Genomic DNA, 25,829 nt, shown 5'->3' on the forward strand with positions numbered 1-25,829 from the left:
TCAGCCTCCCAAGTAGGTGGGACTACAGGTGCCCACCACCACACCTGGGTATTTTTTTTTTTTTTTTGTATTTTTAGCAGAGACCACGTTTCACCGTGTTAGCGAGGATGGTCTCCATCTCCTAACCTCATGATCTGCCCGCCTGGGCCTCACAAAGTGTTGGGATTACAGGCATGAGCCACCGCGCCCAGCCGGTGTTTATCACATTAGCTGATATAAGGGTGAGTTGGAAGAGGGCAAGGGAGGAAAGGGTAGACCAACAATTATGCTTAATGACTCAACAGTGGAGAACATAGCAATGGACATTAGAGGGTTAGCTTCAGGAGTCAGATGCTGGAGTTAAGTAGAAGGCATTTGGGGGTAGATCCTAATAGCATTTCCCCTATATAGGCTTCTTTACATGACATTTGAAAAATGTGGAATACACTGTTTGGCTATAGAGGGAGGAATTCTCTCAGTCCCTGTAAAATTGTAAGGTCCCAGTGGATACTTTTTTTATTAGCTACTGGAGGCAGGGGCCATATTTTCCCACAGCCTGTAGCACAATTCTTTACACATAGTAGGCACTCAATAAAGATTTGTCAAGTGTATGAATGCACAAGGTTTTCATAAAGGCACGATCCAAGGCTGTTCAGGTGGTTCTTACTCCATTTTTATTGCCATTCAGAACTTACAGCTCCCATAGCAACAATAACTTGTACCCCTCAAGCATATGTAGTATTTAGTTTTTCTGTATGTGGTGTCAGCTTTCATGTCATAATATACTATATATGTAACTGGTTAAGTTACTGTTGTTGTGGGAACCATAGACTTTTTCCCATCTAAAATAAGCCCTTGCTAGCCATCCTTGTGTATGCAGAGGTGACAACTACACAACCTTTCCATGCCTAACTCCTCTCACTGACCCTGGGCCTCCTGTTTGGTCGACACATCCAATGACAAGTTTATGTGCTTATTGTAATAACAATGCTGTGCTTACCAGTCTTTTTTGCTAGTAACGCTGTGACATTAATATTTTGAAAGCCCACTTTTAGATTTATTATTGCTTTGTTGGGGAGTACCGTTTTATTACACGTACATTTTGAAAAGGGGATCAATTCAAGAGTCAGTCTGGTTATGAGATGTTCCTAGGCGTGATGGCATAGAACAAATATGTTGTCTTATCCTGTATCATGCTACCAAAGATGAATTGTACTTGCTTTGTTCCCTTAAAGTAGGTACTACAACTTTTTCTTTTCTGTTCGTAATGAGAGACTTTTTTAAAGGGAGCTTCTCGAAACCTGGAAAAATAACCAATCCTCATTTTAGTTCATTTTGTAAGTCGTCTTTGTGAATGGCAAGCTAAGGAAAGTGGACAGTGAACAGTTAAGGGTCAGTTAGGGTAAGTCAAGTGGAGTTAAATGCTTCTCCTCTCCAGGTGCCAGCAAGCATGTCTGGGGGGACATTGGAGCACAGTGTTTAAGCAGATTGGCCTTGAGCCAGCAGATTTCTGTTTGTGTTACTTGAAGCTTATAGATACACTCTTGGGAAAATCCTCAGGATATGTGTGCTTTTCTAAATGGGAAGCCTCTTACTGTTTAACACTGATTCACTTATAAGGATTTTACTTGTAGTGATCACTTGGACTGTCTAGTGAAGCAAATACAATATTTTTACCAATATTTATTACACAACAGCCACTAATATCAGACTGCTTTCCAGTGTCTATCTTCTGCTAAATGTTCTCTTCATTTCTTCTACATTTCCACCCTCTCCATTTTCTCAACACACACACACACACACACACACACACACACAACTTATAATGACATATTAATCTCTCTTATGCATTCATAGCCCTGGCCTCAAGACCGATTTTTGTTTCTCCCAATGCTATAAATTGGGTCACTCAAACATATTTGTTGAAATGGAACAAAAACACTCTGACATTTTGTTTATAGAGTATCTAGAAAAGATCAGGGTCAACAGAGACTTGTCTTCCCACTCCTGTCCTTTTTGCGTCTTCTCTGCCCCATGCACACGGTCTCCTGTGCACTGTTGGTCCTTCCTTATCAATAAAGTGGCCTTTCATTTTCCTTAGACCTCCCAACACCTTGGTCCTTGGCAAGCTAAAAATGACCTGCCCAGTGTTGTTTGTTCAAATAATCTGTAACTGAATTCATACCTAGGTATTAATATGTGAGTAATCATGCAGTATTTATCATTTAAAATGAGTTTCGTGGCATTACAGTATATTATCCTTAAAGATTAATTTGACCATGGAAATTCATATTGGGAAGGTGAGAGAGATGTCTGTGAGTGAATAGTTCCTTACCTCTTAACCTGTGTGACCTATCAGGTCACTTTTCTACCTTGATGTTCTTGATTGTGCCTACATCGTTTGTAAATAGTTTAAAATGACTTATGGGTATAGCAGTATCAAATTTCCATAATGAGACAAAATATACTAGAAAGAGCATTCTTTGACACAGGCCATTTTGATGTTTTGTTTTTGTATTGGGTTAGAGTTTAGAAACAAAGAGTTGATAATAGGTGCTGTATTATTTAATTCATGTGATTTTTATCGAGTATTTGTTATGGGCCAGGCATCTATCCTGGGGATAGAAGATTACTAAGATAACTGTGGTCCCTGTTCTCACCTAGATTGCATTGTAGACAAGCTAACAGAGGAGAAACAAGTAAAAAAAAAACAAAGGAGACTCTCAGTTTGTGATATGCACCAGAAAGGAAATGAAAATTATTACTAAGCTGGTGAATTATGATTGAGGATGGGAAATCTACTTTAGATGAGGATATGTGGGAAGACCATGTATGAGCTATCTCCTAAAGGTTGCATGGTCAACCTGTTGACCAGAGCTGCTGATGCCATGGGAGAAATGGTGATAATGGTGGTGGTGGTGGTGATGGTGATATGATGTCGATGGTGATGTGATGATGATACAACGGTGATGGTGATGGTGATGTTGGTGATGGTGGTTGTGTGATGGTGATAGTGATGGTGATGCAATGGTGATGGTGATGGTGGTGATGTGATGATAGTCATGGTGATGTGATGATGATGCTGATGGCGATGGGGATGTTGGTAATGGTGATGATGTGGTGGTGATAGTCATAGTGATGTGATTTGTTGGTGACGGTGATGGTAATGGTGATTATAAGCCAGAATGGTGTTTAAAACTAACCTGTGGTAAAAATAACAGGGCTATGTCAAATGTAACTCCTTGACATATTATCAAAGAAGACCTAGAAATAATAACAGACAGGATGATATTAAATAAGTTGTTTAATCTTACCTTTGGCTTTAAACAATTTACTCTTTAATGTACACTTTGTGGCAAAGGAGCAAGCAGTACTTCTAGAATTTATGCATTTTCTTTGATAGGTAATGAATTCTAGGAAAAACAAAGTGATTGCTATTACCCCGTTCTTCCTTAGGCAAAATCCAGAGATTTTGAAACCAATTTGTTATATAAGGTTGATTTTGCCTTGAGATTAGTGATTTACAAGTTTTGTTGTTATTGTTATTGTTGTTGTTGTTTTCGAGACAGTGTCTCGCCCTGCTGCCCAAGCTGGAGTGCAGTGGCACAATCTCAGTTCACTGCAATCTTTGCCTCCCGGGTTTAAGCAATTCTCGTGCCTCAGCCCCCCAAGGGGCTGGGACTACAGGCGCCTGCCACCATGCCCAGGTAATTTTCATATTTTTAGTAGAGATGGGTTTCACCATGTTGGCCAGGCCGGTCTCGAATTCGTGGCCTCATGTGACCCACCCACCTCAGCCTCCCAAAGTGCTGGCATTATGGGCGTGAGCCACCACACGCGGCCAGTGATTTACAAAGTATTAAGGAGAAAATAACATTTTAGGACAATAAACTGATTACTGACTTACTGCTTTGGTAATTTACTGATTTGATCAATTTCTTCAAGTGACTACAAGGGGTTTTTCCCTTTGGGAGAATTTTTGAATATTTTCTGATGCGTATCTTCTTCCTGGCCTTGCCCTTTCCTCTCTTCCTTTTCCTCCCTCTCCTGCCAAAATGTCCTTAGCATAGAAATACGAAGGTTTCCTTTATGATTTAGTATTAATGTTAGACTATGAAAAGAGCGTTTTAAAATTTACTGAGTTGCTATTAGCTATACTAAGCCTCATTTATAATCTGTGGGACAACACTTGTGGAAAGCCAGCACGACTTAGTTATCTTCGTTTCTGAATCTGGAAGACTTTAATGACACAGAAAGAATCTCAGTTATTTAGTTAACCAGACAGAGCAGATTGTAGTACATTTGTACTACGTGCTTCTGTTTTATAAATAATACAGAAAGATGAGATGCATATCTAAATATTTATGGATGTGTACAAAAAGCTATGAAGGATATACTAAAATGTTAATCTCTTACTTGTAGTATATTTTGAAAACATTTTCTTTTTTTTCCTTTTTCTAACTTCTAAATTTAAATTCTAAAATTCAAAGGCAAAAAGACTATTTTTGAAATAAACCACAAAAATAATAAGTTGTTTTCACCTTTGACCTAGTAATTCTACTTTTAGGAAACAGAGACCTGGATAAAGAAATTATATTAGCACTCACACACAAAAACGAAGCATCTGATGTCTTAAAAGAAGGGAGTGATTGGGCCAGGCATGGTGGCTCACGCCTGTAATCCCAGCACTTTGGGAGGCCGAGGCAGGCAGATCATGAGGTCAGGAGATCGAGACCATCCTGGCTAACACGGTGAAACCCTGTCTCTACTAAAGATTAAAAAAAAAAAAAAATTAGCCAGGCGTGGTGGTGGGCACCTGTAGTCCCAGCTACTCGGGAGACTGAGGCAGGAGAATGGTGTGAACCTGGGAGGCGGAGCTTGCAGTGAGCTGAGATTGCGCCACTGCACTCCAGCCTGGGCGACAGAGCGAGACTCCATCTCAAAAACAAAAAACAAAAAAAAAAGAAGGGAGTGATTAAGCATATTAAATCCATAAATCATGTGACATTAAGATTGTTTTCAAAGAAATTGACCTGGGTATATGCTTATGATATAATGTGTAATGTTAAGTGAAAAAAAAAAATTAGTTTATGTAGTATTGTTCTAATTATGTAAATTTTAGAAGTGTAGAAAAAAAGACCATAAATAAATAACCAAACTTATGACAATGATAATTTTTAGGTTTGGGGAATCATGTTTTTTTTAACTTTTCAACAAATAGACATTCCATTTAAAATGAGATATACATATAAACGTTTATATGTTTTTTTCAAAGAATCAGAATAAAATCTCTGATAACAATTCATTTTGATGTTTTGGTAATAATTGGGAAGGCCTAGAACATATTCCTTTTCACTGTGTTCATCCAGTGCCTTAAGGAAACAAATAACAAATATGAGCCTTGAATTTCTTGGACAATTCTTATATACAGTTTAAACTTCACAGAAATATTTTTAAAAATCTCAAGCTTTAGGGAGATGGATTATAAAAGCAGCTATAGCTTGAACATATTATTGTCAATATGAGTATTAGGCACATTTGATTATCAACATAGTCAACTCTACTCAGTTGATCAGGACTGTTCAATCAGACTGATAGACAATAGAGTCTATCATTTTGAATGAGAATTGGTTCCACTAAATTGGTGCCTCTGTTAAGCTCCAGGACAAGCCCAGTGAATGAGCTGACTCAATTGTTTAGGCATCTTTGGACCTCTGAGTTAGGGGAAGAAAACTGTGGACTAGCAGTGCCTGTGCAGAGGAGGCCCTCAATAAATAAATGATGGGCACCTAAGGCACATTTGGTCTTTCCACACTTCATCCCACAGTTTAACCTGGAAAGATGGTACTTTATGTATGTATATTATTTACATGAATGATACTATACTGGGGCTAAAAAGTAAAATAGGAGGAGTAGTTGTATTAACAGTAATAAAAAATATACTGAAAATCAGGGCTGCCAATTATTGGTGCACCTGCTGTGCTCCAGGCTCTGAAAGAGATGCTGGCATTTGTCTTCTCGTTAATCAGTGATGCCGCCCTGATTTGCTACAGGACTTGCCCTTTCTTGAGGATTCTAACACGTAAAAAGACACAAATAGCCAGGCTCTCAAGCACATATGGTGTCTAATGGCCTTCAACCCTTTCCACCTCTTGTTTTTGGTCTGTGCCCTGATGGTTTTCTATCTCTGACTGTGGCAGATGAGATTCAAGGTGAGAGAAAGAACAAACCCTATAAGGTAATTCTGTCACTCACCTCATCTTCATAATCTTCCCTGAGCTTCCTCTGCTGCTCACCCTGGTATTGATCGTGTCACTGGCTATAGCAGACCAAGGCAGGGGGCTGCAAACCTTTCCGCGCAACCCTCGCCAGTGCGCCTGTTTCAGCTCCAAGAAGAAAAGCCTGCTGTGAAAACAATCAGTGCATTTGCTTTAGATCTAAGTGATTCCAACTAGGTCGATGCTTCATGCTGATGTGTTGAAAACATTTAAAAAATTTCTCAGAGTTTGATTTCCACGGGAACATTGTGGCATGTGTCTCAGTGTCTGCAGTTGTTATTTTTCACGAACGCAGCTGACAACTGCTTCCTGCCACAGCACACAAAAGCAGTAGGAAAACGGAGGCTTTTGTCTGGATGCATATTTACTATAAATGCTTTTTGGGGAAAGGGAGAAACCTCTGTGTGTGTGTGTGTGTGTGTGTTGTGTTGTGTGTTTGCGCGCACATGCCCGCGTGCTCATGTATGTAGGGTGGATTGATAGCCACATGCTATCTTGACCTGCCGTCAAAAAGATTTTTGTTTCTGTTTTAATTTTGGTTTTTTACTCCTGAAGTGAATATGATCCAATGTTGATAGGGTACAAATGCAAGAGAATGAACTACCCTCTGGTTTGGGTTTGAGTTTTGAGATTTCCTTTGTTTTGACACTGACTTTCCTAGACAAATCATTCATGATAATGCTAAGAGTTGCTTTATCTTCTAAAGGATCTAACAGATCTCTGCAAGTTTATGTCTACATCCAGAAACAATTGGACCTTTTCATCACGTTGTGGCATGCAGCAGTAAAATGGACATTATGAAAGGGAGCTATCCTCACACAAATTCATATGTGTTTAATCTCTGACAGAAATCTGGGATAATATTTAATTGTAGAATCTAAGATAATAAGTTTTCCACCTGAAAAGTAATCTCCCTAAAGAAAAAGAACACTGTGCCAGCATATATGTGGTGTATTGTGGTATTGGGGGGACACGAGAAGGGGTAATGGGCCCAGCCTAAAAGTGTTGGAGTCAGGGACATGGACAAGCATCTTACACCTGATCACATTTTTAAGTCCCCATTCTAGTTATTAATAATAGAGTTGGGTCGGGCGCAGTGGCTCACCTGTAATCCCAGCACTTTGGGAGGCCGAGGCAGGCGAGTCACCTGAGGTCAGGAGTTCGAGACCAGCCTGGCCAACATGGTGACACCCCATCTCTACTAAAACTACAAAAATTAGCCAGGTATGGTGGCATGCACCTGTAATCCCAGCTACTCGGGAGGGTGAGGCAGGAGAATTGCTTGAACCTGAGAGGCAGAGGTTGCAGTGAGCCGAAATTGTGCCACTGCACTCCAGCCTGGGAGACAGAGCAAGACTCAGTTTAAAAAAAAAAAAAAATAGAGTCTAGGATTTGTTTTAAAAATATAGAACAATGTACCTACAATCCACACCTTCAAAATTACTTCTTTATTTAGAGATAAAGTCAGAGGGCTGACATTAAGGCTTCTTATTTTCCCATGTAGCGCCATGGGAGATCTGTGGCTAAGTCAAAGTCAGAGCCTAGTTGTTCAGTGTTCTGTCTGCCAAGTCTTGTAAAAAGTACATGTGGCGTTTCAGCTGAGTTTTCTTTGCAATGTCATCATTTAAATAAAATGTTGGGGTTTTCTTCTAGGCATGAACTCTCTTGGGTTGTGTTACCCTGTTTGCTGTTTACTGTCAAGATGCTGAGAGAATGTTCTTATAATGATCCAAGAGGAAGTGGCAAATGAGTGCTCTTCTTCAGGTATTTTGTTGATTTTTCAGAATGCCTACCAATGGGAAATTTCCACAAAACTACAATCTGTGAGTTTATTGTATAAAATTGGAGGGAAATCATTGTCATGTTTCCTTTTGTCAAATGAGTGAGATTCCCTTTTGTTCTGATATGCTGCTTCTCCAAAAGGTTAGATTATTTTATGCTAGAATTATTCCTTAATTCACAAGCTGTATCCATGGATAGTATTATAGTTTGCTTTACTGAACACCTACATTGAATATATATCTCTCTCCTTACTGTTTACATACTTGACCATTAGAGTTTATATTCTAAATACAAGCTGCACATAAATAATCTTTTATGGAATTTTATTTGCTATTTTTGTATTTCATTTTAAAAAATAAGGCAGATGTGGCTTTTATGGGAAAAGATACTCTAGATTTTTGAGTTTTACTTTACACTTCTATTTCGAGATGTCTGTAATTAGGAGGCTTAAAGTATTTTGGGGGAATGTTGGGTCAGTAACACTCACAGTTTCCTTATGAAGAAAGTGGGAAGAAAATTTCAATGGAATGTATTCTGTCTTAAAGGCACAGAAAACTTGAAAGGAGACCTAGGTCATTGCTGATGGGTCTAGGAACAGAATTTATCTCCAATTTTCTAATTGCTTCTTTTAAAATTAGATACGTACTTTTAAAAAATGGGGCAACCATTCAGAATGTCTTGGTCTGTAGAGTTTAAGAATTTTAGAATGCTGGGGATAATATAATCAATTGATTCTGCTATGATAATGATATTTTGCAGTGTTCCATAGTGTAAAGAAGGCAACATTTATGTTAAACATGGTCCCTTCCTTTCTATTAGCAGCATTTGTCTATAAACACCAAGGGAGTGGAGCTGCTGTAAGTCAATGAGTGGAGGAAATAGTTGTAATATGTCATCTTTCCAATGTCATTTCATTCATTTAAAAAATGAACTCCTTGGGTGTGCTGTAGAAACACTATTTGTACTTTAAATGTACTATCAAGAGCCCAATTTGTAAAGAATTTATGCACTTAATGTATGTACTCAGCTTGTCAGGTTACTTTGTTTCCAGAATTTTTCCCCTCAGAGCAATGAGAAAGTCCTCATGAGTTGCAAAAAGAAAAACCATAGGCTTATAATAAGCTTATACTGGCTCATGTGTGAAGCTTAGCCTACTATAGATTTTCCAGAAAATCAAATATGGATGTGGCGGAAATATCTTTTCTGGCTAGGAGAAGCGACTCATTATGAGACAGTTAACTGTACATCTCTTGGGAGTGTCTTTAAGTAGTTGCTTAAAAGCCAGTGTTTAGCAGCAGAACCTTCAGAGAGGCATAACCCAATGCTGACAGTGTATGAAAGCGGCTTTAAATGAACATTTCCCACAGGAGATTGTTTCAGACAGGGTGTGGAAATGGCAAGTGAATGAAGGTCTCTTCCAGCTAACTGGAAAAGCATGTTTTCAGGAGAGTGGAAGCTATAACTATAAAAATGAAGGTGAACATACTGAAAAAGAAGTGGATAAAATTAATTTTACAGAGATGATAACATGTTAGATGTTGTTTAGCAACTTTTAATGTTAAATCTTTCTCCTATGCCTTGGGTAATACAAAGACAAGTTTTATGAACACCTATGTGCAAGGCAAGTCTTAATTCACCTGATAAATCCTTGTGAAATATGTGTGGAATCTTATGGATTCAGAAAACTCTGAATTTTTTTTCATTCTTCGTCAATTTGTCTTTTTTCTTTTGTCACCTCCACATGTTGCTATTGCTTAGACCTGGAAAGAAAACTGCAAGACTATTTTTTTCCCTCTTTTCTCCCCACAAGATTTCCTCCTAACTTCAAAGGTCCTGTGGATCATTCTCTCACAAATGTTGGAGCGCTCTTTTTCACAGTTGGCCATACAAATACATCCTGGTTTAATAAATGATGGAGCCTCCTACTGCTTAGTTTCCTTTTGTCAAAAGTGGAACTGTTTCCCCATGACACTGTGGCTTCCTTCTTGCTACTGCTATTGACTCTTCTTTTCAATTAGTTGGAGTCAAGAGCCTTTGGGCAGAAGGATGGTACAGATGATCGTCTTCCCCCTTGTGGTCTCCATTCAGATGACCACTGAGAATATTTAGCATCTTGCTTATGAATTTAAAAAAAATACGTATTTAAAAAAAATACGTCAGTAACTCTGTTCAGGAGCAGAATTTTTAAAATATATTAATGCCTAATAATTTGTTATTCTTAGAATTTATTTCCTTTTTTTAAAATATGATGACTATTAATGGTACCTGTAGGTTTGATTTTATATACATATTATATATCTATATTACATATAGATATATATTATATATAGACATATAATATCTATATTTGATATAGATGTGTAATCTCTATTATACACAGATACCTATATACTATATCTATATTACATATTATGTATCTATATACTATATCTATATTATATATGGATATCTAATACATCTATATTATATATAGATATCTAATACATCTATATTATATATAGATATCTAATACATCTATATTATATATAGGTATATATGATTACCTATATATAATGCAATATATACTGATTACCTATATATAATACAATATATACTATATAATAACAAATATTTATTGACTCTCCACTGTGAGCCAAGCAGGGTTCTAGTAATGTGGGATATGATATAGTAATTCCAATTCATTGGTTTAATATGGTTTATTAAGTGCAGGATCAATGTGTTTGATCACTAAGCTAGGACATGGGACAGAAAGGAAGACACAGTTTCCGCTCCAAAAAGCTCATAGTCCCATGACAGAGAAAAAACAAGATGGTAAACTAAAAGTTGTAAAATCATGTAAGCACAGGAGCATTTTAAAAAGGTTAAAAACAATATAGCGCCCACCCCTCACCTTACAGTTCAGTAGAAAAGACTTTAGCTAACCAAAGTCAAATATTTATATTTACATAAATGTAAAACGGTGTTAAGTGTTACCATGGGGAGGTGAATGGTATGAAAGCTCATCACAGGAGACTTTGACCTCATCAGGGAAATCATCAGTGAGTATATCAGGGAGGCAAGATTGAAGGAGGAGCTGGGGTTGTGTAGGTCAAGACAGCGCTAAGCGTGCTTTCTGCAGATGGAACAGTGCATGCATAGTCCCTGCAGCTGAAAGGAATGTGGCATGTCCAGTTTAAGGGACTTGAAGAAGGCCGACAGCCACTGTGGCAGAGCACAGAGATCAAAAAGAGTGTAAAGGTGGCAGTAAGCCAGACTGTGGAGACCTTGCTGAAAATTTGGTTTGATCAAGGAAGCTCTAGGGAATCAGTGAATGTCATAATGCCTTTGGGTGGGGAAGGCTGGAGATGTTGCCCTGAGATGATCCTGTGTGTATAAGGTTTTACAACTTTTATTTTACTATGTTGTTTTTTCTCCCTTATGTAACCATGAGTTCCTTTGGGCAAGAACTGTGTCCTCTTCCCTATCCCATGGCCTTGCTTAGTGCCTAACACATGGATGCTGTACCCAATAAATACATATTAAATCAATGATTTGATATCATTTACTTATTTGTCTTGACTTTTCTTTAGCTATTAGTAAATATAGTTTTACATAACAATGAGCAAAATGTGCACACTGGGCTGCGTGTGAACATGTTATGGAGATTTGTTAGTGATTTTTGTAATCTGTCTGGGATCTGTTTACTTTGTACTGCTAAATCTAATTCCACTGCTAAATCACCATCTTTAGTTGCTGTTATTGTTATGTGTATTATCACAATATTCTTTTAAGTGTTCTCCTTTGTTCGCCTATTACCTGTTGTCAACCCAGCAACCATCTTATGATAACCTAAAGCAGATTACCGTAGCCCTGGCTGGAAAGCATCAGGAGGTCCCATATCACCCAGAGTAGGAGTCACTGTCCTTAGAGCTGCTTCTAAGACCCTCCATGATCTTCCCCACCTCCCTGCCTCTCCTACCTCATCTACTACACGCCCCCTTATCCACCCTGGGGTAGCCATACCGGGCGTTCCTGCAGTTCCTCAAACATTCCAAGCATGCTCTCATCTCAGAGGCTTTGAATTTTGTTTTCTAACCCAAATATTTGCATGACTCCTTTATATAAAACATTCCAAAATTTTTATTGAGCTCATTCCTAGATCGTGCATGCATGCGTGTGTGTGTGTGTGTGTGATTTGAGTGGATTTTTTTCAGAATTATCCTATTCGTTTTATTAGTGTATTGATTCTTCTGCATTTTCATCATATTATCTGCAAATAATGTTAATTTGTGTTATTTTCCTAGTAGTTATACCTCATTTCTTTTTCTGGCCTTGCTGTATTGCTAACATTCTCAAGTCAACTATAGCACACTTATGGTGATAGCGGGCGTCTTTGTTGTCTTTCTAGCCTATTGAACAGTCCTTGGGATTTGTGTTAAATACAGAATTTGCCTGAACTCTTTTAGTTGCCAATGACAGAAAGCCAGATCAATCAATGGTAACGGCTCACAGAAATCTAGGGGTAGAACTGTCTGCAGGTAGAAGTGATTTTTGATGTTCAAAACGTCTATCAGGGCCATGTCTCTATGTCTCCATCTCTCACCATTATTTTCCTTTGTATCCAAACATTCTCAGAAATGCTCTCTCCATGAAGGAGGAAGTAGGGAATGATTCTGATTGGTGTGCAGAGCATACAAGCCCACCCTTTAGTTTCTGTGTCAGGTGTGAGGATTGGTTGTGCCGGAAGCAGTGACCTGAACTTATTTGGTGACAAAACCTCACCTGAACTGACATGAAGTAAAAACCATTTACATTTTTTTTTTTTTTTTGGTGCAGAGATATTAATCAGCTTAATAGTCCAGAATGTGCTGGGAGTATTAGTTAATATGTAATCTAAGTACTTCATTACCATTATAAAATGTATAAAATTCTGAGTTCTCATTTATGTCTTGTTCCAGTGGAATCACATAGGGGATTGTGAGCCAGTATAATTAAATTTTCCTTATGTATCTATAAATTAAATCTAAAAATTTTAAAAATCTGATATTTGAAATAATCACTATAAAACAAAATAGAGTAATTCATAGGTTAAGACGTATAACCTTGTATCATGAAAGCAGTGCCACTAAAAGTGGAAATACAATGAGTAAAAGTTGGAAGTGGGAGAGAATAGAGCAGAGCATTTTTCCCTTTACATATTTTAATATAGTTTCCCCTTTTCATGAAGAAGGTTCAGTTCTTTTACCTAGAAACTTACTACCTAGAATTCATTTGCTTCTTGGAAACACTCCTTCTGATTCCCCTGCCTCCTTCTTGTATTGCAGCCCTGGTTTTCCAGGACGATTGCATGACCATCTTCTTGGAATTTCCTTTCATTTTGCAGCATTATTTGGTCCATGGTTTCTTAAACCTCGTATTTTCCTCATTCCTATATCCTGTTTTTGTTTGGGGGCATCCTCAAGTAATTCTTTAAGAACAAATCTGTAGATGGTAAATGTTATAAGTCCCCACATGCCTGCAAATGACTTTATTTTGTCTTTACTCTTGATTGATAGCTAGAATTTTAGATTCAAAATAATCCTCTCAGAACTTTTGAAGGCTCTGATGTTTTCTGGCATCCAACATCGCTTATGAAATGTCTGAAACCAGTTTGGTCCTTCTTCCTTTGAAGATAAACATTGTAATCTCTTTGGAAGCTTTTAGGATCTTCTTTAGAATCCTTGTGTTCTGAAATTTTATAAGAATGTTCTTAGATTTTTTTTCCTCCATTTTTTTCTGCTCAATACCATATGGAATCCTTCAAAATGAAGACTTACAGTATTCTATTTGTAGGTTTGTTTAAGCTTTGGGTAATTTCATTCATTACTCCTTTGATAAATTGCTCACATTCCTTTTCTTAGCTACCTCTTTCTAGAACTACTAGGAGACAGATGTTAGCCTTAGTACATTGATTGTGCTGAAATCTTTCACATTTTCTTTCTTTTTTTTTACGATTCTGGAAAGTTTCCTTGACTTTTCCATGTAGTGTTTCATCAGTCTTTCAAATGTCAACAATTACATTTTGAATTTTCAAAAACCTTTGTTCCTTTTATCACTGCAACCTGTTCTTGTTTTGTGGATAAAGCATTTTGTCAAATGTTCTTCACAACACCAATTAAAATTATTTTATGATTCCCTTCTCTTCCCTGAATTATTTCTGTTTTCTCTAGCATCAGGGAATCAATGTGTTCCTTTTGATTCATTTGGGGTTTTGTTAACATTTTTCTCAGAATCTGGTAACTGTTGGTTGTCCATTTATATGCATGAATGAATAAGTAAGATAATGCAGGCATCGTGGATTGCCTTCGCAGCTTGCATATGTCAGGCTTCATTCTAGGAAGTGTGGAACCAGGAGCAAGTGAGCAGGTTGGGTGCACCCTCCCAGACCCCCCAAAAAAGGTAGTTCCCGATCTGGGGTCTTATCTTTCATTCTAGAAGCCAGTGCGTTGGGCAGGCCCTGATAAAATAATGTCATCTCTTTATAATGCTGCATGATGAGATATTTAGGATGGTCCAGGAAGGGATAAGTCATTTTCATTTATTCAAGATACTCAAATACCTACTTCAAGATATTGTTACCCAATAGTTGTATTACTCATATTGCTTTCTCAGTCCACCACTGATGTGATTTCTTTCCTTTCCAAGGTTCATGCAGAAGTATTTATTTCCAGAATTACAGCATTGAGGATAGAGTGTGGGCTAACTAGTATTTCTTTTTGGTGGATGTTTTGAGATGGTCATTGCAGTCTCATTCATGAGTCCTTTTCATTACTTTACATGGAAATTTGAAAAGAATATGTATTTTACATCTGTAAAATACAATGTTTCCTCTTTTACTCTTTCTCCTCAATAAATCAAACTCCTTAATTGTGTTATTCAGCTACTCTCTATTTTGTATCTACTTGATCTGTCACACTCTGAAAGAGGTGTTATTGCTCTTAAGATTGCAGTTTCTGCCAATTTCTCATCGTATTTCTAAAAGTTCTTTGCCTAATGTATTTCTAGGTTAGATTTTTTTTTTAATGTACAAAGTTTTTGACATATCTGTTTGGCAGAATGTACCTTTTATAAAAATGAAATATCCCATTTAATGCATTTTGTTAGAGCTATGCTTTGATAGTAATATTGCCACCTGCTTTCCTTCTGTTTCCATTTGCCTATCAAATCTGCAAGTATTTTCATTTTTTCCTTATCATTTTATTTAAAATGTTCTTTTAAACAGTCTCTGGCTGGGTTTTGTTTTGCTTCTCTTAACTCAATTTTGGATCCATTGTCTTTTAATGGAGAAATGTAATTCCTTCTTTTTATTATGTTAATTGATTTGCTTGCTCTTGGTCTTATTTTTACCATTAAAACTTATATTTTAATTGATGAATAAATATTATGTATTTATGGGGTACAATGTAATGTTTGGTATATGCTTACATTGTGGAATGATTAAAATCTTATCTATTTCAATTTATGTTATGTGTTTATTTTATTTTCTATCTTCTTTGGAATAATCAGTTTTTATTCTTACTGCTTTGAAAGTTTTACATGTTATTTCTTTCCTACTAGCAGATAATATTAATTTTTGTAGCAAACATACTTGACCAATATTTTTTTCTGACGGCAAGATCTAAACTCTATTTATAGCCTTTCTCCATAACCGCAGACTAAGATAAGCATTTAGTATTTATTTACTCCACCCCATTTGCCATATTTTATTGAAAGTATGTGAAATGTTAGCTGCATACGTATTAAAAAATAAAATTATTTACTTTTTCTTTCAAGAATTCTTTCTTTGTAATTGATCTAAGTTTTAAAACCATATTGTTAACAATTTCTTGGGCTTAATATTCATTTTACTATTCTTCTCCAAAAATGTTTCATGTATATTACAAATTCCCTCTATTCTATTATAGTTATGTTGATTTACATCTTTTTAAAATAATTTTACAAAAGGCACATAGATATCATATTAATGCGATCCTTGCATTTTAAAACCTATAAAAAATGATGATTTACATGGGAATAAAATTCCAGGGAATTAGTTCACCTTGCTTAAGATTTCTAGAAATTGTACTTCATTCCTTAATGTTTGTTTAGAAACTCTTGTCTTTTGTATTGGTTCCTAAAATCTGATTCTGCTAGCCCACAGTTTTAGCGTTTTTCTTTGAGGATAATATTTTTCTTCTTTTTTGCTACACATGTTTAGAATTTTATCTTTATTCCTGGAATCCAGAAATTTGTCAGGATATGTCAAGGGATAGGCCTTAAGAAATAATCTTATCTGGCTCTTAGGGAGACTTTAGGATATGGAGACTTGTGACTTTCTTCAGCTCAGGGAAAATATCTTTTATTATATCTCTGATGAATGCTTTCCTTCCTTCTTCTCTTTTCTTTTATGATATTCACTATTTGTTATTTTCTGCATTCTTCTCTCTGGCCTAGTTCACTAGTTTGTCTTATTTCTCATTTGTCAGTTGCTCATTTTTCATATCTGGCTGCTCTTTTTTTGGACAAAATGCCTTCTCAAAATTCACTAAAATGAAACATATATATATATATATATATGCTTATTTAATTTTCTTCAGTTTCCTATATTTACTTTTTTCTGTAGGTGTTTTTAATTCTGATTGCTCGACCTGATTATCCCCCACCCATCATTTTTTGCAGTAAAACACACAGATGTGCACTTCAATCAGTTTTGACACACGTGTGCACCTGTGTAACAGCTACTCTAGCCAAAACATGGGACACTCTCAAGGACACAGAAAGCTCCCTAGTGCCTTGGAAGCAACCACTTTTTAAATTTTGTCATCATAATTTCTATTTACCTGTTCTAAAGCTTCATGTAAGTAGAATCATACAATATATATTCTTTTATGTCTTCATTCTTCACTCAGTGTAGCATCTATGAAATTCATTATGTTTTCACATGTATTGGGACCTTTCCCCCCCTTTTCCATCTTTTATCTTTTTTGCTGGAGAGACAAGCCACCATGTACATCCATTCATCTCTTGGACATTTGAGTTATTTCCAGTTCTGAGCTATTATGAATAAGCTGCTATGAACATTCTTTTGCATGGACATATGGTTTCATTTCTTTGGAGTAAATATCAAGAGTGGAGTTGCTAAGTGGTAGAGTAGGTATATGTCTGACATTATAAGAAACTCTCAGTTTTCTAAGCAGTTGTACCATTTTACACACTCAACAGCAATGTGTGAGAGTCTACCTGCTCCATATCTTCACCAACACTTAGTATGGTCAGTCTTTTTATCTTTAATCATTCTCATAGGTGGGTAGTGGTATTTCATTGTGGCTTTATGTTGCATTTCCTTGATGACTAATGATGTTGAGCACTTTTTCATATATTCATTGATCCTTTGTATATCTGCATTTTAAAAGTATTATTCAAATCTTCTGCCTAGTTTTAAGATTAGTTTTTAAAAAATAATTGTTTTTCAGGAGTTTACAAATATGTATACTAGCCTTTATTGGATGTATGTATTGTGGATATTTTTTACCAGTCTTTAGCTTGCCTTTCCATTTTCTAAACAAAGGCTTTTAAAAGAAGAAATTTTAATTTTGATAACATTCATATGCTGTATTTTTCTTTTGTTGTTTGTGCTTTCAGTATCTTGGCTAAGATGCTTCCCCACTCCCTCAGTGAATATGTGGCAATGTCTGCAATGTCTGCAATGTCTGGAGACATTTTTGTTTGCCACAACTTGGAGAGAGAAGACTAGGACCTAGTGGGTAGAGACCAAGAATACTTCTAAGCATCCTGTAATGTACAGGACAGTCTCCCTACAATGTAGAATTATCCAGCCCCAAATGTCAATAGAGTCGTGGTTGAGAAATCTTGATTTAGACCCGGCGCGGTGGCTCAAGCCTGTAATCCCAGCACTTTGGGAGGCCAAGACGGGCGGATCACGAGGTCAGGAGATCGAGACCATCCTGGCTAACACGGTGAAACCCCGTCACCACTAAAAAATACAAAAAACCAGCCGGGCGAGGTGGCGGGCGCCTGTAGTCCCAGCTACTCTGGAGGCTGAGGCCGGAGAATGGCGTAAACCTGGGGGCGGAGCTTGCAGTGAGCTGAGATCCGGCCACTGCACTCCAGCCTGGGCGACAGAGCGAGACTCCGTCTCAAAAAAAAAAAAAGAGAAATCTTGATTTAGAGTGATACACAAATGTCCAAATACATTTTCCATTTTTCTCATTGAAGTGTTCTTATTAGAAAAGCATTTCCGTCTAATTTATACATTTATAAAATCTTATGTCCTCCTGTGTCACATTATGGCTACTGCTTATTGAACACTTAACTATGATACAGGCTACATTTTATATATTTTCTGTATTATTCCACTTAAGCCTGAGAAGTAGGTATTCTTTGCCCTTTACAAATGGAAAAACTGAAGCCAGAAAGGAAAAAGGCCCAATGGTTGGTGAAAGAGCCAAGATTTCTGTTTAGGTCAGTGTGATAGTTTACTAAGACTAAAATTTCTTTTGAGTTTATTTTAATATAAAACTTTTGCATTATCACTTAAATTACTTAATTTTACTTTTAATATAAAAATATTGATAGTCCCAGAGAAGATGGGCTCTATTTGTACTATGATGATGGAGTAACCTAGGTTAGAATGCAGGGCAGTAAGAAGATGGATATTTTCATCTCCTCTTTAGAAATTGCCAAACTACATAACAGAAGTCAAGTGTCTCCTCTGATACTCAGGGATGAATTTAGGCAGTTGACTGCTTTTCTCCCTATTTTTATTTTTGTTTTCTATTTTACTGTCCAACTTTCTGATGATTGAAAGTGGTATCAAGTAGGTTTTGCTTAGGATTAATAAAAGACATAAGCAATTTTTTCCTGACAGCACAGAAAACAATATAAGTAAAACTACTTATGAAGATTATAGTGTACTCGCAGGGTGTTTTGAGCAATCTGAATGAGTAATAGGAAATATATTTGTATGCTTGAGACCTTTGAACCTTCTTTCAAATACATTGGGTACCTTTGATATTGCAACTGGATATCCTTCCAGAAACCCTCCTCATTGCTGTACATCAAGCAGGTGTTCTTTAAAAACACTCACTAGGTTTCTGCCATCATCCAATCACACTGATGTTATGTGATGTTTCTGTAATGCAAATTAGGTTGTGGCACTGCAGTGCTCAAAACCCTACTGCCCACAAGGGCTTTTAAAAACCTGTGTCCAAGCATTAGGAACACTGTGGTATGTCCTCAGGGATCTCCATGGAAAGGGAGGAAGGGCTGTTCCCTTTTGGTCCAAGGTCCTCCAATTCCAATCAGAGCAGCTCTGCTTTTCTGTCTTTTTACATTTTTGACTTTCAATTTGAAGGAGTTCCGTGACAAAGAATTCTTGAAATATTTTGGGATGTGGGGCAACGTACAAACTTCTTAACATTGCAAAAACAACCCACTGTGAGTTGGCGTTTTGCCAATGTTGCTAATCAAATCTCCTTCTCTTCCCCCATGAACATACACCTTGCGCTCCATCTATGAAAATGTACAGTTCACTGAAATATTCTGCAGGTGCCTTATTATATTATACCTCCATTGCTTTGTACATTCTGGACTTTTTAAAATTTGTTCTTCCATTCCATGACATTCTTTTCTACCTGGGGTACAAGTATGCTCACATTTAAAAGAAAATGCCAATTTGTATTTCAGATGCACATACCAATTTATATTCCTACAAAGCAATATTTAGGAACCTCCATTGATCCACATACTCTCCAAGACTTGGTATAATCCAATTATTAATTTGACCAAAACCAGGCTATATAAAGTTGCATCTCATTGTTCTCTAATGGGATTTCCCTGATTATTGAGGTTAATCATTTTTTTATATATTTATTTGACACACCTACTTTTTCTCTGTGAAAAGCCTATTCATGTCACATTTTCTATTGTTTTTGCATATTACATATTCATTCTATATTCTGAATACCAGTCTTTTTTCAGTTACCTTCATTCCAAAAATATTCTCCCTACTCATGCATTATGTTTTTACTGTCTTTATGGTGTCTTTTGATGGGCAGACATTTTTAAATTTTGATGCAGATGAAGTTAATTTTAAAACTATTTCACGTTTGTTTCTCTTAATATCTTGCTTATGAAATCTTAATCCATTTCAACATTTTAAAAACATACTCTTTTGTATTTTTTAAACATTTAAAAATATTGCTTTGCTGTCTTCATCACTACTGCTTCATAAAGGTCCTGATATCTGGTGGGACAAGTAACCTAAAAATCTAGTTGAAATTTTGTTTTGAATGTCCTTATAACTTTTTAAAATTATTTATTTATTTGTTTATTTTTGTTGATATATATTAGATGTACCTTTATATCTTTTTAATAAATTTGGGAAGAATTAACATCTGTATGCTATTAAGCATTCTAATCCATAATCATGATATATCTTCTCATTTTTATAGGTTTTCTTTAATATCTTTCTAAAATAATTTATACCTATACATAGAAAATTTGTATAGTTCTCTTTGTACAGATATTTTTCAGGCTTATTCCTAGGTAACTTGGAATATTGTAAAATTTCTTCCTTTTTTTGAAAGAGGGTCTTACTCTGCCACACAGGCTGTAGTGTACTGGTACAATCACAATTCATTGCCGCCTCAACTCCCAGGCTCAAGCAATCCTCCTACCTCAGCCTCCTGAGTAGCTGGGACTACAGGCACAAGCCACCAGGCCTGGCTATAAAAAAAAAAAAAAAAAAAAAAAAAAATGTGTAGAGTCTCACTATGTTGCCCAGACTGGTCTAGACTCCTGGGCTCAAAGGGTCTGCCTGCCTCTGCTTCTGAAAGTGCTGGGATTATAGGTACAAGCCACTGCAACTGGCTAGATTTTCTTTTTAACACAAATTTTTCAACTTTTCATATTATTACTATTAAAATAGCTTTTAAAATTATCATTGCTAGTACATAGAATTGATTTTTTATATATTGATCATATACCAGCCATCTTGCCAAACTTTCTAACATTTTGTTTTATATTCTTTTGGTTTTTCTATGGAGATAATTATGTGATCTGAAAAATAACATTTTTGATTTTTCTTTCCTATCGTTGGTACTTTTACTTTTGTCTCCTATTACAGTGGCTCAGATATTGAATCCAATATTTAATAAAAGTAATGATAGTGAGGTTAAGCATATTTGATTTGCCCCTCATTTTAAAGGTACTTGTCATTTTTCATTATCAAAAACAACATTTCTGGGAGGAGGCGGTGGATGATGAGAAATTATGTAATGGATCCAATATATGTTATTTGGGTGATGGATACCCTAAAAGCCCTGACTTCACAACACTATGCAATCTACCCGTGTAACAAAATTATACTTGTGTCCCATAAAATGTATACAAATAAAATAAAAAGAAAGAACAATTATGTTTTATATAAGTTTGTTATAGAATTCCTTTAAAGTGGTAAGGATATTCTATTCCTAGTTTGTTGAAAATTTTATCTTATGTTTTATAATTGTCATGAAATTTTTATCAAATGCTTTTACTGTATACATTAAAATGATCACATAATTGTTCATCTTTAAATTTAATATATTAAATGGCATTTATAGATTTGAAAATATTAAGCCGCTCTTACATTTCTGGGATAAAAGTGACTTGGTCATGATGCATTATCATTTTTATATACACTATTAGATTCTGCTTGCTAATAGGACCTTTTGCATCTTTGCTCATGAATGACATTAGCCTAGAAGTGTCTTTTGTTCTGTTTCCTAGTCTGGTTTGGTATGAAGGTTTTATTGACTTCATAGCTTAGGGGAAGAATTTCTTCTTTATTCTTTAAAAGACTTTTTAAAAATTAAAATTTATTTTTGAAAGTTTCACTTGTAGAATCATCTGAGTCAATGTGTGGTGTGTGTGTTTGTATGTGAAGTCCTAAAATCATGAATTAAATGTATATAATAATGAAGAGAGATGTTCATGTATTCTATCCCTTTCTGTGTTTTTTGGAAAAGTTTTATTTTCTAGGAAATTGCCCATTTTGATCAATATTTTGCATTCAGTGGCATACATTTTTCAGTGAATTATTTTATTTTTTCAGTATCTGTTTTATTTGTAGTTATATTTCCATTTCAGTTTTTAATATAGTTTACTTGGGCATCCTCTCTTTTTGTCTAGATCAGTCTTGCCCGAGATCTGATTATTTATTAGCTTTTTCAAAAGAGCAATTTTTGCTCATCTTCTGTATTGAACTTTCAAAAAATACAAAAAAAAGTATATATTCCATTGTCCAGATGTGCCACAGTTTAGCCATTCACCTACTGAAGGACAATCTGATGCTTCTAAGTTGTGGCAATTATGAATAAAGCTGCAATAAACATTAGTTTGTGTGCTGGTTGTGTGTACATACATTTTCAACTCTTTGGGGGAAATGCCAAGGAGTGTGACTGCTGGATCATATGAGAAGATTATGCTTAGTTTTTAAAGAAATGTCAGACTGTCTTCGCAAGGGACTGTACCATGTTGCTTTCCCACCAATACATGAGAGCACTGTTGCTTCATATCCTCCTGCTTCCCTCCAAAAACAAACAAAAAAATTGAACTAAACTTTATTTAAAAAAAAATATTTATTTATTTATTTAGTTAGTTAGTTAGTTAATTTTTGCGATAGAGTCTCGCTCTGTCACCAGGCTGGAGTGCAGTGGCATGATCTTGGTTCACTGCAACCTCTGCCTCCCGGGTTCAAGGACTTCTCCTTCCTTAGCCTCATGAGTAGCTGAGATTACAGGTGCCCACCACCGCGTCTGGCTAGTTTTTGTATTTTTAGTAGAAATGGGTTTTCACCTTCTTGGCCAGGCTGGTCTTGAACTCTTAACCTCGTGATCCGCCCTCCTTGGCCTCCCAAAGTGCTGGGATTACAGGCGTGAGCCACCGCACCTGGCCAACTTTATTTTTATTAGCTCTTTCCTACTGTATTTTAGTTCATTCTGTTGTTTTCATACTAACTGTTAAGATGGATGTTTAGCTCATTAATATACCATTGTATTGATTTTAGGAAAATTATCTGTAAGCCATTTTGTTGGAAGTTTAGGACAATTATTAGGATCAGAAAAAAAATTTTGATACTAATAATGCTTTTCAAATTTAGAATCCAAATTAAAACAATATCAGTGAAGACATTTCATTTTAAGGTTCCATGTGAATGTGAATATGTAACAAAACACCTACTCTATACTTCTATCCATCAGTATTTTATTTACCCACCACTCTTCATTTCTCTTTCGAAATGTGGCTGACTTAATTCCCTCCTATCATTTAGGTTTCTTAGCATTGCACTTGCCAGCCAGGCACAGTGGCTCACACCTGTAATCCCAGCACTTTGGGAGGCCAAGGTGGGCATATTATTTGACAAGGAGTTCGAGAGCAACCTGGTCAACATGGCAAAACCCCGTCTCTAATAAAAATAAAAAAAAATTGCCAGGCGTGGTGGTGCACATCTATAGTCCCAGCTACTTGGGAGGCTGAGGTGGGAGGATCTCATGAACTCGGGAGGTGGAGGCTGCAGTGAGCTGAGATCACGCCACTGTACTCCAGCCGGGGCAACAGAGGGAGACTGCCTAACCAAAAAAAAAAAAAAAAGAATTGCACTTGTCTTATAATGGGTAAGACTCAGAACTCCATGTGATTTACAAGCTCTGACTTGGAGAAATTTGAATGTTTATATGTCAATAGTTGTGTCCCATGAATCTGACTTGTGAATCAGGAAGGATGCTACTCATTATTTCTAGATCAATGGTCTCCTTTGGATGCTTAAAAGATGGCACCTTTCTCCAAAATGTTTACAGACACCCAGAGGTCTTGTTTCATTTGATACCACATAGACTTTCCTGTTGTATTCTGTTTACCAGTGGGCATTGGATGTTGGACTTTTTAGAAATATGACCTTATTTCTTAGGCTCTTAACATTCTCTGGTCAGAAAACATCACAAAAACCAAATGGTGGAAGGGTCTATAATCATAGTGAGTCCTTCTTCATGCCAAAAGAAATTATAGCCACTGTCTTTTGTACCTCAATGAGGGCATTATTAGCATTATTCAATTAAAAAGAGGGAAAGGAGGTATTTAATAAAAATGTTTGCTTGCAGCCCCCATCCCTGATAAGATACTAGTGGATATAATTCCTATCATGTATGTAGACATTCAGTTGAATGAGGTTTGCACACATTAATCACACCTGTTTGCTACAATTTGCCATGCCAATTATCTTGTTTCCCTTCTTTGTCCAAGGATGTTGTACATGAAAATAGTGCATCCTGTGGAAGAGCCTTTTCTTCCCGAAGGAGCTATCCTATTGTGAATTCTGACATAAATGTGCATAAGCAGAGAGAAATGCAGATTTCAGCCTGCCATGCTGAGAATTTGCTTTGTTTGATCTGGGTATCGCAGGACACGTGACGTTCAGCATGCTCTGAGGCCCCTGAAATACCTCGCTACCACACAGGCCATATTTTTTAATAACCACTTTAACACAGAGCAGGGTAAATCTCAGCCACACACAGCTCAGGATGCTATAACCAGAGAGCCTCCTGGGAGCAGTCGGTCCACTCCTAGGCTTGTTTTCTCGTGACACACATCTTCTGTCTAAATTCTTTAGTGAGGATTCTCAGGCCTCAGCATGATGAGGAGCATGGACTCCCTAGCTGTGAAACAAATGGCGAATGTGTTAGTGGCCAGGGCTGGTAGTTACTCCCGTTCAGTGTCATCGAGTGTATGTGATAAAACCAGTGTCTAAAGATTTCCTTGGTCTCTGCCCGGGGTCCGAAAGAAATATTCCTTCAAGGACTATTAGCATCACATGATTCTAAGCATATCACACCCCAGTGTTTTTAGGCATCAAGAGAATATACACTATACATCAATGATCAGTTACCTAAAAACAATACGTATATATTTGGCTGAGGAATACCAACCAACCATCTTGTGGCTACCCGGCGAGCTGATATAGTTAGGAACATATATGTGCATTGGGTTATAATGACATTTCCTCGTATCACATCTATCAGGTTACAAGCAGCTAATAATTTTCTTTTGCTAGTCACAGCCAAACATTATAATGGCACATACCATAAATCAACATCAACATGGAACATTGCTTAGCAAATATAAATGTATGTGCATTGCAGAATGATCTGAGATTACAAAAATATATCAGAAGTCAAAAGTAGCTGGTGGAGAAACGCTATGTCTTTACTTTATTGAGATTGTTTGGAGGATCCTAATGTACTGTCACTGAAAGAATAATTTTTCCTTTACAATCTACTTAGCAAAGATTTATCGATCCTTTCCCCCTTCATAGAGAATTACTGATCCATTTTAGAAAATCAGATTTTCACACCTTTCATGAGAATGTGCCCAGCGCAGTTCTCAGGGGACTGCCCGGGAAGTTGACTTTGACACACAGTCCCTTGAAACTTACACACCACAGCCTAGCGTCTCATCGCTGATTTGTTGCACCAGGCAGTAAAATACTTTCATACATTTATAGAGAAATGATTGTACTGCAAGGACTTATTTTTCCACGCTAGTGGATGTATTCAGGGTGCCGTTATTTGTGTAAACAGCATTTTTCAGATGTGGTGCTTTTTCTTATTCAGTTCTTCCCTGTCTTCTCAGCTGTAATGTTATGAACAGTAAGGTAAGATAAAAGTTGCTGAAACTCGTGCTGCAAAGCCATGGGATGCCGTAGAATTTTTCAGTGTGCGTAAATAACTTTCTTCA

General features: G+C 36.6%; 1 protein-coding gene across 3 annotated transcripts in view; it reads left to right on the forward strand.

The window, feature by feature from the left end:
• The window catches only part of POU6F2 (POU class 6 homeobox 2), a 507,860-nt gene that overhangs the window by 22,582 nt on the left and 459,449 nt on the right, over positions 1 to 25,829 (forward strand). For 2 of the 3 annotated variants that reach the window (XM_033193710.1, XM_033193712.1), the window contains exon 2: positions 7,911 to 8,021. The exons of the other annotated variant lie outside the window; for it this stretch is intronic. In XM_033193710.1, coding sequence (XP_033049601.1) covers positions 8,004 to 8,021 — 18 coding nt within the window. In that variant the 5' untranslated portion in view covers positions 7,911 to 8,003. The remainder of the gene's footprint in view (positions 1 to 7,910; positions 8,022 to 25,829) is intronic. 3 annotated transcript variants of the gene reach the window in all.

The sequence above is a fragment of the Trachypithecus francoisi genome, unplaced genomic scaffold (genome assembly GCF_009764315.1).
Source record: "Trachypithecus francoisi isolate TF-2019V2 unplaced genomic scaffold, Tfra_2.0 Lachesis_group4, whole genome shotgun sequence".
Lineage (NCBI taxonomy): Eukaryota > Metazoa > Chordata > Mammalia > Primates > Cercopithecidae > Trachypithecus > Trachypithecus francoisi.